We start from the raw sequence: 16754 nt of genomic DNA, 5'->3' as shown, positions 1-16754 counted from the left end.
TTCCACAGCAGAAATAGTGAGCTCTTTTGCTAAACAGAAACTTGCTCTTTGCATGTCCAAGTGAACAAACCCATGAAAGGATCAACCTTGAAAGCCTTTGTTTGCTGTGGGATAAAAGGTGATGAAGGGTGAGCACTGATACCTGCAACACACAGTCAAACCATGACTTGCAGTACTGAATGTGACTTAGGAAGGTGCAGTGAGCATTCAGTGAACATGCTGGCATTGCTCAGTTCTCTTCATGAGGCTGTGGCCAGCAGATGCCTCGTTTTCTGCCTCACGCAATGGGCTCATCTACTTAGGAAAACCTTCTGAAGAGTTGTTTTTTTTTCCATCCAATTTGTTTATAGGCGTGGACCAACATGGTGCTGACAGTCCTCAACCAGATTCAGGCACTGCCAGACCAGACTTTCGCAGCCCTGCAGCCAGCAGTGTTCCCCTGTATCAGCCAACTGACTTGCCACGTCACAGACATCCGCGTGCGCCAGGCAGTACGGGAATGGCTGGGAAGAGTGGGACGCGTTTACGACATCATCATTTAAACCTAGCTGTGGGCTGGTGCAAAGGGGACAAGACATCCAAGGTATACAGCTAAGAAGCATTTGGGGTTCATTAATTGCCTGTTTGTTGGTGATCAGTTAAGAAACAGTGAGCTTGTCAGTGTATATCCTCTATCCACTTGAGACTGTGTCCCACTCACTCACACTAGCGAAGGAGGCAAGGCATAAGCATGTCCAGGGGAGTTTGGAACAGCCCCAGGCACTGCCATTGTATTGGGCTGGTGCCTTAAGAAGTGACATATCTCAACAGCCTTTATTTCAATTCATATTTGCAACAGTGGAGCCACACTAAACCGCAGCAGCACCTGCACATGTGCAATTAGCTGCAAATGCAACTGTCATCTGTTAGTCAAACCAGGCCAGCAAGCCTATGTAACTTCTCTGAAAGAAAAAAGGCTTGGGAAAGGTGCAACTGTAGGACAAATAGAAAGGACACTTGTTTAGGATAACACCTTTCCTCTTCTGAGATGAGCATGAAAGATAAAAGCTAGTAAGATAGTTGCAGTAACTATATGCCCATTCACCAGAGAAAGTGCAAGTTTATTTTGAAGCCTGGTTACAGCTTGGGTCACTATTAAGTGACTATTAAAGTATCCTAGGTCTAAAACCGGTGAACTTAGTACAGAGTAGTCATCCTTCCACTGCTTGCGTGGAGTGTGGCTTGAGGAGAAACAGCACTGGCAAGCTGCCCTCTTTACAAATGCTGCTCTGGCTGCCTCTTCAGCTATACCAACAGCTGATCATTTCCCACTCGTCTAATTCCCCACTGAGGGCAAGAAGGAAGCTTGCTTTGCTGTTTCCTGTGAAGTTCTGGGGAAGGCACAGCACAGAGCAAATACCAGCACATGCCAATATCCATCATTCAAGTAAACAGTAGAGAGAAGTGCTCCAGTCTAAGCAACACTGCAAAGTTAGCTTATGCTTCTACTGGACATTTGTTTGCTTATATGGAGCTGCTGTAGCCAGGAACACCTTTATCACCTGTGGTAAACCCAGCCTATCACTCCACAACTGAGCTGAAGTAAGATGGAAAATAGTTTGGAAGGAGGGCATGCTTCCTCTTCTGTTTCTTGCCTGCTGTTTTAAATAGAGAGGGCAGATCCTCATGGAGGCACTTCCTGCTCTGTGCAGCACTCACAGGGACTACCGCAATTTGCTGCAACTATAGAGGAGGAGGAGAAGATTGACTATTGTGTTATCAAATACATATGCAGAGCTCTTCACACTGAGTGCAGCAAAGGGTTACCTTGCTGCACATGTTAGGTCACAGCCCTGGGATTTTCCTTCTTGTACTCCCATACTAAAGAATTGTTTGATTAGAGGTTGAGACAATCTGCTGAAAATTAAGCTTCTTTTAATCCTGGGTGACTCCTTAATGTATTTTCCCAAGGCTTTTAAAACGTGCACACCAACTAAATACACAGCTTCAGCCTCTGCTCCAAAGCATCCTCAAAAGGGCATCTCTCTGTATCACAACTGCTTATAGCATCTTAAACTTAGAAAAAGAGGGAGCCAAGAGGTTCCACTGAACAGCCACCACCCAAGCTGATGTGTTTACAAAGAGTCTACCACAATCCTCCTGCCTTTTCCCTCCTTCCTTCCTTTTGCACCCACAAACCAGACACCAGTACCTACCAAAGTGAGGAGTTGGTGTAACAAAAATTACTCAGCACTCCTTCCAACACAATTAAATTACAAATTCAGATGTCAGTCAGGATTCTACCACTTTAATCTTTAGGAATATTCTTTCTAGAAAGATAAGCCAGAATGTTTATGCATGCATATAGAGGAGAAATCTCCCACTCAAGGGTACCCAAAGGAGTACCTCACCAAAGGAGGGGGTGAGGACTCAGTCTGCAGAAGTATCCTTAGATGGTGTCTCATTCTAAAGGGAGAGGATCTGAATAAGGCTGCTTGCATTAAGGGGAAGCAACTCAAAATTACTGTAGTAGGACTCCATTTCTATCTGAGTCGAGAGTGTACTAATCAGTTGGAGGGCTGAACCCACACACACAACCACGCAAAAGCAGGGTAAGAACTTGGGCATGGAGAGTCTGATTAACATCTGAGAGGAATCACGCTGATCTTTGTCACCCTATAGCAAGCCTCAGCTCTTGGTCAAATGTCTGTCTGCCAGGCTGTTGTGTTTCTGTCAGAATGATTGTATCTGCCACCCCTCCATTGCCCACTTACCTGCTAGACTTGTGCAGGCCTCCCCTTTCTTTTAAAACTGACCTTTGCTACACTGTTTCAAGGACATAAAAAAAGTCCATTAAACCAACCCTTTCTTACTATCTATATTGATTTTATACATTAGTAATTTAGCAGTCTTATCAATTGTCAGTTTTCTCCCAACAGTTTTATACTTCTTTGCTGACAGAGGAAATTAGCTCTTGGTATGTGAGGGAGTAGCAGCATGGTTCAGTTTCTGTTGCCATGTCTTTCTTACACATCTTTAGGTAAAGAAAGGTTATAATTTTGTAAGTTTTTATTGGGCACCTATGCAGAACTGGGGTTTAAGCAGCACACTTATTAGGCAACAATAGAAATCAGAATAGTAAATTGTATGAGAAGCACCTACCTGTTGTTTTCCATTATACATGCACTGAATGGGTGCAGATCATTTCTGTACTAATCTCAACCAAATCCCCAATTTTTGTTGGAGAAGTAGAACTGATAGCAGTACCAATGGCATCACTCAGGACTCCAAACGAGGGCCTGGTGTCTAGGAAACACTGTGGTTGTAACACAAAATCCTACTATGAAACAGCAAGGAGTGACAATAGCTCCCCCACTCAGCCTTGAAGCACATGAAGGCAGCACAGCACAGCATTACTTAGTCATAGAATGGTTAATTCCAACTGTTTACAGTTCAAATGCCATAATGGAAATGAGGAATAAATTGTCTGTACTGCTGCTGCCCTGCTTTAGACACTGCCCTGCAAATTATGCACCAAGTGCCCATTGTCATCCTCAGTGCCTCTGCTTGTTAACACTCCTCCATAGCAATGAGTAAAGCCCAGTAATTCCAGAAACTTCATTTAAAATCTTTGAAGCAGGAGGCTTTACCTAAGCAAAGTTTAGCACATGCTGCACTTCCTTTTCCTTGTATGGCAAGCAGGTGAGGAGAGCAGAGGAACCTTTAATCTGAGATGCAGCAGCTTTCTGGTGCCAATACAATTTAAAATGGAGCTAGTTCACCAGATCCTTTTTGCTAGCCATAGACATCAGCAAGGCCCAAAGGACAACAACACTAAGCATGTGAAGTCACCATTTCGTAGACCTGCAGTCTGTTCCATGTGTCTTTTGGGTCTGGGTTTGCCGTTGTGCTACCTTCAGGCCTCACAAGCTTTTAGCCAAAAGGGGCTATCCCAGGGAAAGGTTGCTGGCACCAGCTTATCCTAAGCTTCAGAAGGGGACTCTCCTACTCTGAACACCCCCTCCCTGTCCAGCTGTACCATGCTGCTTTCCCCTTGTGGGTGGGGAAGCGCCTCAGTAGCACAAAGCATAGCCTCTGTATCCATGTATAAGTCCTTCTCACATATCCCAGTCCAATCCTTCCTCAGCCCCATAATGCAAAGCATGAGCTAAGAGCAGCATTTGAGGTTAAACCAGAACATTGGAGCTTTGAAAAACCAGAGTCTGTGCATTACAACCTGAGCTTTCTCTTTCTGTTTGCTCCAGTTAATGACCACATTCTTCTCTTAGACTTAGGGTCTTTTTTATCATAGAAATGTCTCTAGGAATTGGGGTTGATTGTTATTAAACTGACCAATTCTTTCTTTTAAACTGCCACTATTTTTTATTTAACTGAATGACTTGAAAAGAAAAAAAGAAAAAAAAAAAAGTTTGGTGATTTAACATCCTTCTCAGGTACCACTGCTGCATCTGCCTCACACCACCCTCCTCAGTGTCACCAGAGCAATCAGAGGCAACAACATAACCTTTTAAAATCCTGTAGGGAGCACAAATTGAGAAAGCTGCTGTTGGCCAGCGTCATGTACCTTTACACCCACAGAATAGCTCATCACTATGCACATATTTATAGCTGGGAAAAAAAAGTAGGATGCTCATCAAAAAAGTGTTACTTTTCTTCAAATCACAGAATCAACCAGGTTGGAAGAGACCTCCAAGATCATCCACTCCAACCTATCACCCAGCCCTAGCCAGTCAACCAGACCATGGCACTAAGTGCCTCATCCAGGCTTTGCCTGAACACCTCCAGGGATGGTGCCTCCACCACCTCCCTGGGCAGCCTATTCCAATGCCAATCACTCTCTCTGGCAAGAACTTCCTCATAACACTCAGCTTATACCTCCCCCAGCACAACTTGAGACTGTGTCCTCTCATATCAGCATAAATTCACAGTACAGAATTAAGAGACTGCCATCCTCTATACCCCTGCTAGAAAATTCCACAAGAACCAGTGCATATTCCTGTGCATCCCAGAGCCCCAAACCCAGAACCTTTGCTTTGGCTCAGATACAGTTTTAACATGTAGAATGCAGCCCAGAGTAAGCCAAAGGAGTTTAGTTCTACCTTACTCATCTGTGCAGAAGCTAATTCAGACACTGATTACCTTCAGTAATCCATTCTGGTGATGCTGTTCAGTGAAAACTTGGTATTAATTGACAAAAAAGTGAAGTGCTTCCTTTCCTCATCCTTGCTTTTGTATGGGTGTGCTAAGATTATGCTCAAGCAAGGTATTTCCTCATGACTTGGGTAATTCCTGGGACGATGTCTGTGTGTGCAGTGCTAATCATGGTGTACGACTCAAAGCAGGGATCTTTTCAATTTGAGATCATTCTGCAGTTGTTGGCAGAAATAATGCACTGCTATCATTTAAAAACTCAAACCCAAGTTTATCTTCTGTTATGAAAGGACCAAGTTACTGCAGCACACAAGCACAAATGCTGGGGTTTATGCAATGCAGATGACACCATCTGGCAGCTATGATCCCTCTTCACTGAACCTCTCCATAGTTTGATTAAAGCTTCTATAGGGATACAGGCTATGAGTCTCTTAGCAACCCTCACCAGCAGCCTGCCTGGGATCCCAGCAAGTTGTACAGCCGCAATGAAGAATTTGTAGTTCCTCTTTCTGTTGTTTCCACGAGTTCCCCTCAGAACATAAACTTCTATGTGATGCAAAGTGTATGAAGTCATACTAGACTAACAGCTTTGGCCAAATGTGGAGTGCTGGCTAGTAAAAAAATAAGGGGAAAAAAAAACAGAGGTTATGAGTGTGCATCACATCCTGGGTTAATGCAATAATGAGCTTGCTTGTGGGACCAGATCCCTCATTACTTCTGGCAGATTTGCCAGTTGATGCTTTCACAGTCTCCACTGCCACACTGGATCAGGGAATTCAGGTTATGGAAGACTTTTTTGTTAAGAAACATGGCAACAGGATCTATTTCTACCCTCTTAGTCACTGTTCAAAAAGATCAGGTACTTCCATAAATACCATAGATACTTGGATACCATGGAGCATCAAGACGCTATTCCCTACCCAAACATTTGGTTCAGCTGAGCTGTGCTTAAGTGCCATGCTTCCACAAGAAGCAAGCTGAAAGGGCTGAGCTAACAGAGACACAGAGGTGCACAGGTTTAAGCAAGGGACACACATAAAATGCACAAGGAGGCCATGGCTCCTTCATCCCCTATGTGCAGAGGAAAGCAGGATTCGGTACCAAAGGGAGAACAGCCAGAAAGGGCAGAGGCTGGTGGTGACAGAGCCCTGTACTGCACATTATTTGCTGGAGCAGATGAGAGCCAGAGATGGAAAAATGTGCAATGACAGCAGTGAGCACCTTGCATCAGTTCCTTCCACTTTCTCCTCTCACACCTATCCCCCTGCCACTACTTTTGCTATGATTTGAGAGACTGCAAACATCCTCCCACAGACTACAAAGATGATTAAGGGGCTGGAGCACTTCCCTGGGAGGAGAGGCTGAGGGACATGGGGCTTTTTGGAGAAGACTTAGAGGGGATCTAATCAATGTTTATAAATGTCTGAGGGCTGGGTGTCAAGAGGGAGGGCACAGGCTCTGCTCAGTTGCACCACAAGATAACACAAGGGGCAATGGATGTAGACTACAGCACTGGAAGTTCTACCCCAACACGAGGAAGAACTTCTTTATTGTAAGGGTCACAGAGCACTGAACAGGCTCCCCAGAGAGGTTGTGAAGTCTCCTTCTCTGGAGACTTTCAACACCTGCCTGGATGTGTCCCTGTACAACCTATGCTAGCTTCTATGGTCCTGCTCTGGCAGGGTGGTTGGGTTTGACCTATGGAGGTCACTTCCAACCCCTAATGTTCTGTGGTCCCGTGACTCTTCACCCAGAACTAAGAACTGAAAGCAAGTCAAAGGGAGTGGACACTCCATTTTGCCAAAGATCTAAGCCTCTCCTGTTTGAACAGTTTGAAAAGGCAAGTTACTTATTCCCGTGCCGATGGCTGCTGCAGGAAGCATTTCACCCCAGAACATCATTTCCAGGACTCCATCTCTCTAGCTGTATGTTCAGGAGGAGCCACCAATACTTTTTAAGAGAGACTGTAAATCAGCTTGTCAAGCAAATGCTTACACTGGGTTTACCTTCTGCTGAGGTCGTACCTAGCTGCAATTCCCTGGTCTCATCCATGTTTCCTCCCTCTGCCTTTCTGCTCTTTAGAAAACTGCCTCCCTGCCCTGTCCTGTTGTGCTGCTAGCTTTGTTTGGTCCTTGGGTGTCCAGTGCTCAGGCAGTCGCTGTCAGCTGGCTTGCAAATTGTATTTTGTGTATATTTTATTCTGACTGAATTCTGAGATGGAAATATTTTAAAACAAATTATAAACTATTTATGTTGCTCGTGTTGGAGAATAAAAAGAAAAAAATGGAAAAAAAGGAAGAAAATGCAAAATAAATGATGCTTTGGTTTTGTCTAAAGAAAGTTATTCTACTGTTAGCAGTGAAATAAAAGGAGCAGAACTGACAAAAAGGGTCTTGTCCCAGTCCAGAGGAGTCCTGAGTATGGGGGGGTTGGGTTCTCAGGCACAGAATTAAGGCACAAATGGTATCAAATGCATAGGCTAGTTTGCTTGCACACACATGAGGATAGGGAGGGATGAGGAGAGGAAAAGAGAAAGAGATGGGGGAGGAAAGAGAAAGAAAAATAAGAAAAGCTCCCACACAGAGAGAAGAAAGGTCAGCAGCCTGAAGTCATTTGGCATCCTGAAAGTCCATGTGAATAGAGTGGGTGGGGAGCGCACCATCTGCAGGTCAGAGCTTCTCTCCTTTTCCCTGGCTGCCTCATGGAATATGCATGTTTTTTCTGAGAATCACTTACATTTTCCAGGAGCAATTTGCTCAGCCAGGCCCACTGTCCAGTTGTATTGGGCATGTTCAGTGTGGTGGGGGGTTTCCAGCACTGAGCCCCCCTTGTCCAGCCGATTTCTCTGAAATGATGGCTGCTTTTGATAAATTAGCAGCTGCTAGACTGTGGTCGGCTCAGAATCAGCATCACTTGTCACAACAGGAAGCCTTCACCTCCTATGTGTGTTAGGTGACAGGAGCTCAGCTCCAGGTGTGGTGGTCCAGAGTGGTGGTCTTTCAGTCCACACAAGCTCAGCAGTCAGGCAGGTGGTCCCCTGTTAGCATGCACAAACTCACTCTGCATTCCTTGGCTGGTTTCTTGTCCAGTTGTTGCATATTGGGGAGCTTCTGAGGGTCTGAGCTCATACAAGAGGGGATCTCTAGGACAGTGATGCTCACTTAAGACTTCTCAGAAACTTCACTCAAAAGTTTTTTCCCTGAGATGCTGGGAAATATTGTTTATCTCAGTCTCTGACAAAGGGTCTGAAATGCCTGGTGTGTTCCAGCAGGAACTGCATTTTCCACAGATGATCTAGAGAATTCAGTTGCTTTGAACTGCTGAGTTGTTTGGGTTTTGGTTTTTTCAGGAGCTGAGATCCAAACACTTTGACAAATGAGCCCTATACCATTCCTAGGCAGAGTCTGTAGGATGAAGCTACCAAGACAGCTACAGCTAAAGGTGCAAGCAGACACTACGCAGAATTGTAAAGTATCTAAACAGGTGAAGCATTTTAATGGAGGGAGGGATGAGGAAAATACTTCTGGCTTTGAGTTCATTATAGATGTAATCCAAACAAACCAACCAGCAACCACGGGGGAAAAAAAGGACACAAAACCACACACAAAGACAGCAGAAAAGTTATCTACTTTCAGTCACTTAACTCTGAAAACTGTCCTAAAATGTAACTTTAGACACTGAACCCTACAAAGTCACCGCTCATGGTAACCACACTTTACTGTGACTGAAATGCCATGCCTACCCTACACCCCTTGTGAAAGCCACTGCATGCCAAGGCCTCCAGGGGCAAGCAGCCATTGCAGGACAGGGTTCCTCAGAGCACTTGTCCACAGCCACGGTTTTGCTGAGTTTCTAAGCCAGGCATTCCCCAACCACACTCACTTTAGCCAACACTAAAAATGTGTTCCCAGGGTACAGGTGCATGCAAACAGCATGAGTGCTGCGAGGCTTCATCCCTCTAAACAGCTCAGCAGGGGCTCTCTCCTCTTGGCCAAATGCCTCTTTTGATTAAAATTGAACTGAGAGTCGCTCCTGCTGGGGAAAAACCTAAGTGAATTGAAATGTTTAATGAAAACAGTAAACACCTTCACAGCAGTCACACACACTTCCATATGCATGTCCTGGGATACCCCAAATTCCTGTCTTCTCCCTCTTTGTGGGTTTGAATGGGAGAAGAAAGACATGAAAACCTGCTTCTCCCCTCCCTGCACTGCAGGCTTGAAGGGGACAGGAAAAGGTGCCTTACTTACAGAATTATAGAATCATAGAATCAACCAGGTTGGAAGAGACCTCCAAGATCATCCACTCCAACCTAGCACCCAGCCTTAGCCAGTCAACTAGACCATGGCACTAAGTGCTTCATCCAGGCTTTTCTTGAACACCTCCAGGGATGGTGCCTCCACCACCTCCCTGGGCAGCCCATTCCAATGCCAATCACTCTCTCTGCCAACAACTTCCTCCTAACATCCAGCCTAGACCTCCCCTGGCACAACTTGAGACTGTGTCCCCTTGTTCTATTGCTGGTTGCCTGGGAGAAGAGGCCACCCCCCCACCTGACTACAATGTCCCTTCAGGTAGTTGTAGACAGCAATGAGGTCTCCCCTGAGCCCACTTCACGTGGGCTGGCCCATGTGGAAGCCTGCACTGGAATCAGGCTGGTCGTTGGCTGTGTTTTCACGTCTAGTATAAAATGGTAGATTGACACTGTCTAGAAAAGGATAAATAGAGCAAGGGTTCCCACCTTGATAGTTCCAACCCTGATAGTCCCCACCTTGATAGTTCCCACCCTGATAGTCCCCTGCCACTGCAAAGGCCAAGTTCCTGTCGTGACTGGACCATCCCTGCTTTGGACAGTTCTCCCCACTTTTGCACCCTTTTGTGCAAACTGGCATCTTGGCAAGCGTGGGGTCCTGCGAGAGAGAGTGAGCCAGTGGCATATGGACTGCCCTCTCTCAGACCCTAGCAGTAGCCAACTTCCTGGCTGACCTCCAGACTGGGGGACCCTAGCAGTTTTGGCTCTCCCCTGCCACTGTGAAGGCAGCATCATTCCACAACCATCCCACTCGGGAAGAAGCACACGAGACATTTCTGAGTTTGGTCACTCACCAAAGGGCTTCTGCAGCATGGATCTGTACTATTGGACATTGCCAGCAACGTCAGAAGGCTGCTCCTGCAGAGGAATCCAGTAAGGGATCACTGCCAAATGCCTGTCTCACCTCCGTGAGTAAGCTTCTACCTTAATCTTCTGCTCAGCCTGATTGGTAGTGGGGTAAAGCTGCATTTATGGCTTAGCCTTTTCCATTTCCTGACTTCCTAAATATCTAGATTTACCTATAATATCCTTTTTATCTTAAGATATTCCCAATCAAACTGAATATGCTAATAAACCAATTTTTGAATACAGTTTTGGGGACAAGGTTCCAGGAAAAGAAAATAATTCCACTTTTATAATTCCTGACTCGGCCGCATTCATTCCCTGCCTCCACAACAATGCAAGCAAAATTTAGGCACAGAAGATGGAAAGGTTGACCAATATGCCTGTCAAGGGAATGTCTGTGGGGGTTCCTGAAGGCAGGAGTGTTTCAGTGACAAGACACAACAGAGGAGAGTAGCATTGCACAAGAGCTTTCTCAGCATGAATAGATCACAAAGCAACTAAACTTTGATGTGATGCTTTGGTAATCTTATGGCACTTCTGGTAAAACAAGTGTGTGTAAAGCCCCAATAGTTAGACCGAATCCCATTCCAAGAAACCACCTTCTGCTGCTCCTCACATCTTACTTGGATCCCATAAGATTTTTATTTCCTCCTCAACAGCATTCCACGATGTAACCAAGCAACTGGGTAACTACAAAAGCGCTGTTCTGCTGTTCCACTCACTCCTCACACGTACCTGTTTGCTTACCGGTGGAGGGCAGACCAGTATAGCTTTTGTTGCCACCAGTGTCAGAAGAAGGGGTTCACACATAGTGGAACTGGTGAACTTCCTTTGTAGCTAACTAGAAGATAACCTGGGCTTCTTCCTTTCTGAGGAACCAAGGGCTAAAAACACTTTGCAAAGAAAATAGCAAACAGGTGGCCCAAGCTGGGCACCTTTTCAAGAGGGTGCTGAGAGATCAATCAGTGTCACCACTACCACTTTACAGATGGGATGAACTCCTGAGCAAGTGAGAAATTTCTTCTTGACCTCAAAAGACTGCAATGTATCTATACCACATGCTCCGGCCTCTTGCTTATCCCAGGGCTGCAGAACTAGAGGATAATGTATCAAAAGGAAGAGGGGAAAAAAAACCCAACACACAGCACCACCAAAAGCAAACAAACAAGAAACCCTCCACCAAACACAGAAACCACCCACACCAAAAAGAAAATGACCACAACAAAAATCCTAACAGAGCAAAGACAGGTTAATGCAGTGGTAAGAGAAGGCAGGCTGGAGAGACTACTGATCCTCTCAGCACAAAACTAACGAGAAGGGAAATGCACTTAGGATGCAGCAGCTAATGCACAGTAGGGCTCCAGAGGAGACCCAGCAGCACATCTGTACACCCCTCACTGAGAAAGCATCACCACGGCAAGAGTAGAACAACATTTTCAGTGATCCTGCTGGAAGTCTGGTCTCTGCAGGACAGGTATTTCTTGATCCATGATTTACAGATGGTGAAAACTCTTGGTCCACTTCAGTCTAACAAAGTAGAAATAAGCAATAGAACCAGGCTTGAGCTCTGTCTGCTAAGGCATATGAAACACAGGGGATCTGCAATTCCTGAGCCTTTGGCAAAGCAAGCATCAGCATAAACCTCTTAACACAAGTTAATCACCATGAACAAAGGCAAGTTCAACTCTAAATGCCTGACACAATGTCCCAGAAGAGTGTTCATAGCATCCAGGTTTCAACACAGGCCAGTTAGGTCCTGGTTGAAGAATATCAAAAGACAGATGGAAAGGAAAACAAGACAAATGAAAGACAAAGGATGGGAGGGAGAGGGGAAGGCAGGGAGCACAAAATAAAGCCCAGACAATCAAAACAAACAAACAAACAACCTCACAAAACCCAAACAAAACCTCAATAAAATCTAAACCAGCCATAAAATGCATTAGTCAGACTATGTGCTCAGTTTTCTGATTCCTAGAAGAAATCCTTGCTAGTAAACCTGGTTTACTTTGCTGCTTTGCTTTGCACCAGGGAGTTATACCTTTTTCTACCCTGCATTTAGTGGGACAACTGTATCCACAGAGACAGTACTTCTCATTGGCTAGCTCTGAGGAAATATGCCCAAGCTGAATTATTTGTTTACTGTATTTAGCATGACCACTTCTGAGGAGAGCTCTCATCACTCCAGTCCCTTCCACAGACAGAAAAAAAGAAATTACTTAAGATTAATTTCCCTGTGAGGCATTTATCAATTATTTACTATGGTTTCAGTTGTTACAGATCAGTCTGCCAGGAATGTAATGGACTTCAAATCAGGTTCTCCTTTGTGCCAGAGACTGTAGGGAGAGGAACAGACCAAAATAAGATGGTATATTGGAATCTACCCCTGTAAGTAAGTATGACCAGGAGGTCAGAAACAGACAGATCTTAAAGCCTGGAGAACAAGAACATTAAACACAATGAGAAAGCAAACAATGGTTTTGAAGTGTATTGCAGTGACACCTGCAAAGAGAGAAGGATGACCAGGCTCTTGGTTGGGTTGGAATACTTCCCTGCAAAAGCAATTCATCTTCCCTTGAGAAAACACAAGAATCACTTTCAGGGTAGATTTGCAATGGTGGCACCACAAGTCCCAGCTGCAAGGATGCTCACCAGAGCAGATCTTACATCTCCTCTCTTGTACACATTATCTTTTCTTTTAAAAGGATACTAAATAATTGAATATCTCAATGCAGGCTCTTGCAACCAGATCCAAGCCCAAGAGAATAAAGATTATTAGTTTGCAAAGTCAACCACATGGGGGGGAAGGGAAAGCAGTGAAGGTTGAAATCTAGTTAGCTAACACTTCTTTTTTTGTCACAGATTTTCAATCAAATCTCCTTTAGCATTTCAGGGAAACAAGAACTGTAAGAAGAACAGAACAGAAATGCAGTGGTAACAGTGCTGTGGAATTTCAGGCAGAGTTGTGGTGACAGTAGGACAAAAAGGGTGACCATCAGGTATGGGGTGGGGGATGATGATGACATAGGATAAGCTGTGCTATCCTAGACAAAAGCATAGGCCTGCAGTGATTGCTGAAGAGAAACACAGAATCACAGAATGTCAGGGGCTGGAAGGGACCCTTTAGAATACTGAACTCCACCATGTCATGATCACTGTCCCCAAGGCTGTTCACAACCTTAATGTCCTCAGCCAGTCCCTCTTTATTAGTTAATCTAAGGTCCATCAGGGCACCTCTCCTTGTTGGTTCTTCCACTACCTGCATCAAGACGTTATCACTGATACACTGCAAGAGCCTTTTGGACTGGCTGTGTCTGGCTGTGAGATCTTCCCAGCAAACATCAGGGTGACTGAAGTCTCCCAGGACTACCAAGGAGTTAGCTCTAGAGGCTACCTCCAGCTATCTGTAGAAGAAGGCCTCATCAACATCTTCCTCTTGGTCTGGTGGTCTATAGTAGATGCCTACAACAATTTAATCTGCTTTTCTACATCCCCTAATCCTTACCCACAAGCTTTCAACCTGTTCTGCCCCCTGCCTTGGACAGAACTCAGCACATTTCAGTTGCTCTCACACATAGAGGGCAACTCCCCCACCTCGTCTTGCTGGTCTACCCTTCCTGAGCAGTACATAGCCATCCATGGCAACATTCCAGCCATGGGAGCTGTCCCACCATGTTTCAGTGATGGCAATTATATCATAGCCATTCAGCCTACCACAGACCTCCAGCTCCTCCTGCTTATTCCCCATGCTCCATGCATTGGTGCATAAGCATTTCAGGGAGGGAGTCAGTCCATTAGCTTCCATTCTTGCTGTCTCACCATTCCCAGCCCCTTCCATGGCCCCCAACCTAGTAGTAAGCTCTTTTGCCCCTTTCTTGGATATGCCAGCAGCTCTGGATAGTTATCTCTAATTAGTGGCTTTCATTTTCCTTGCTCCCTTCACCTGAAGCATTTCTAATTATTTTTTTCTGATAAAATGTTCATAGTGTTACATACACTGAATGTTTTTTTTCCTGCCTCTATACTTTGTGCATATCATTTTTATTAATTTTCCCCCTAGGTGATGTGCTACAAAGTTCAGTTTTAATTACTGATGAAAATAACAGCCTTGAGTCAGCTAAAGTTGAAAAAAAAAACCCAGTCTTTTATGTATCTTGGAGAAGCAGAGGATGCTTACTTACAGATGACCTCATGAAAGGAAGAATCCCTCAGAGAAGCAGAATCAGTCAAGAATATTGTTTGGTGTTCTTTTTTTTAAGACAGGGCAGGAGGCTACAGAGTCACCAGGAGGCTGCAGCACCAGGATGACCTAGCATACACAAAGGCTGAAGCAACTGGAGTGCAGATAGCAGAGTAACTCAACTGCCATGGCCACCTTTATGATGATTCCTTATGCCAGATAAATGCATTTGCAGTTAAGGCTCATTAAAGCATAAAGGTCCCTTCGTTTGATTTCAATTTTCCTGGCTAGCAGTGATATAATGCAGTGGGAAACTGGCCCACAGCCACTTATCTGTGACAGGTAAGACAACACACAGAGCTCTGCACCCTTCTTAACGGTGACATTTCAACTGACTGTGGTAGCACAGAGCCAGAGTCCAGGATGGCAGCACAATTATCACCAACATTAGCACAAAATGGAGAGGGTCTAACAATGACAGAAAGACATAAATTAATAAAGTGACAACCTGAAAACAGAAAACCTATCTGGACATGGGGGGGGAAGAGAGGACAGTGAGACAAAAAAAACATGTCATGCTTTTCAAGCTTAGCCCCCCCCCTTCCTTCTTAAAAAAGTTTGTGTTTCCCAGATTTGCCCTCATTCTGATGGCTTGGAGAGAGGGATGCTATTCAGAGGCAGGCTGACAAAGGGCTCTGTCAGCTGGGTAGCAGCTTCAAGACAGACAGAGCTCCCCTGTGTGCCATAGGCCATGAGGGGCTTGGTGAAGACACCTCGCAAGATGCTACTGGGCACCTCAGCCCCTGCAGCATGGCTCAGGGTAAAGCTGTGATCCCTTTGAGCACCTTACCCTCTCTGACAGGTCCTGTCTACTGTCCAAATTGAAAGGCAGCAACTCATTTTGGGACTCTTACAGAGCAGGTCACTTGGCATTCCAAAGATTTGCACAGCATTAACAAGAAGGCTAAGTGGCATGTGGGCAATGTGGGCTGAACCAAAAAGCCCCAAACCAGACAACCAACCAAGGGAAAAGTAAATAACTCTCCCCAGACGCTAGACAGCACTGTCACATGGATGCTGGTCAGTTACCAGCACTCTGCTGTGGCCACAGAGCTTTTCATGCATTGTTACACTCACAAAATTTTAAAGGACATTCTATAGGAGGCAGTGCTGCTATGGAAGCCACCTGGGGTCTATCAACAGCATTCTATTTAAAGGTTTTGCTTTCAGCTACCCTTCTGCAGCATCAGATCAATATCTCAGCAGCATCTCCTCCTGCTTCATGACTACTGCTGCTGCTTCTACACCAAGGTATGCAGCATCACTAGGCACACATTTTGTGACTGGGTCTCCCTGTCTGCATTTCTACAAGTCATGCAGATGTAGACCTTGTCCACAAAGTCTGTTCCCAAAATTGCTGGCTGTCAGCAGGGCCATACCAATTGGCATCTAACACTTTGAAGTGGCTGTGGGTTTAGTTTGATAGAGGGCAGGAGAATGCTCTTCACAGAAGGTGCTTTGGTTTTGAAAAAGAAAAGTATTGATGTCTAACAAAAAAGCAAAGCCCAAATCTCACCATCATGAAAGAGCAAGTCACTATGAGTTGCCTAATTACTCAAGTGAAGGGGAATGCAGAGGAGCCAACACCACTCGTGCCTGAAGGACACTGAGGCACCTACCAGCTGGTTATAGGCAAAAGGGAGCACATCCCTCTACTTCATCCCATGACTCTACAACCAACTATGCAGCCTCATTTGCAGTGGTAACACCTCACCCACCACATCTCCTAGTTCTGCACTGCCCAGGTTAGCCCTCACTCCCTCCCTTCCCAGCGGTGCAGATCTGCAAGCATGGAAGCCACAAGAGGCTTCGAGAGTTGGGGCTCTTCAGCCTTGGAGAGAAGGCTTCGAGGAGACCCTGTAGTAGCCTCCCAGTATCCAAAGGGGGCCTACAGAAAGGCTGGGGAGGGACTATTTACAAGGTCTTATAATGGCAGGATGAGGAGTACTGGATTTAAACTGGAAGAGGGGGAATTTAAACCAGATGTTAGGAAGAAGCTCTTTCCAGTGAGGGTGGTGAGACACTGGAACAGGCTGCTCTGGGAGGCTGTGGATGCTCCCTCCCTGGAGGTGTTCAAGGCCAGGTTGGGTGAGGCCTTGAGCAACCTGTTCTAGTGGGAAGTGTCTCTGCCTATGGCAGGGGTTGGAACTGGATGATCTTTGAGGTCTCTTCCAACCTAAACCATGCCAGGGTAGGTATAGGCTGGAT

General features: G+C 45.4%; 1 protein-coding gene and 1 long non-coding RNA gene across 3 annotated transcripts in view; one reads left to right on the top strand and one right to left on the bottom strand.

The window, feature by feature from the left end:
* ARFGEF3 (ARFGEF family member 3) overlaps window positions 1-7445 on the top strand; it is a 104740-nt gene extending 97295 nt beyond the window's left edge. For both annotated transcript variants that reach the window (XM_064169355.1, XM_064169354.1), the window contains one exon: window positions 351-7445. In XM_064169355.1, coding sequence (XP_064025425.1) covers window positions 351-542 — 192 coding nt within the window. In that variant the 3' untranslated portion in view covers window positions 543-7445. The remainder of the gene's footprint in view (window positions 1-350) is intronic.
* Window positions 1-16754, bottom strand: part of LOC135189228 (uncharacterized) — a 40135-nt gene that overhangs the window by 4266 nt on the left and 19115 nt on the right. The gene's annotated exons all lie outside the window — the stretch shown is intronic.

The sequence above is a fragment of the Pogoniulus pusillus genome, chromosome 31 (assembly GCF_015220805.1).
Source record: "Pogoniulus pusillus isolate bPogPus1 chromosome 31, bPogPus1.pri, whole genome shotgun sequence".
Taxonomy (NCBI): domain Eukaryota; kingdom Metazoa; phylum Chordata; class Aves; order Piciformes; family Lybiidae; genus Pogoniulus; species Pogoniulus pusillus.
This window is presented reverse-complemented; position numbering and strand designations above follow the sequence as displayed.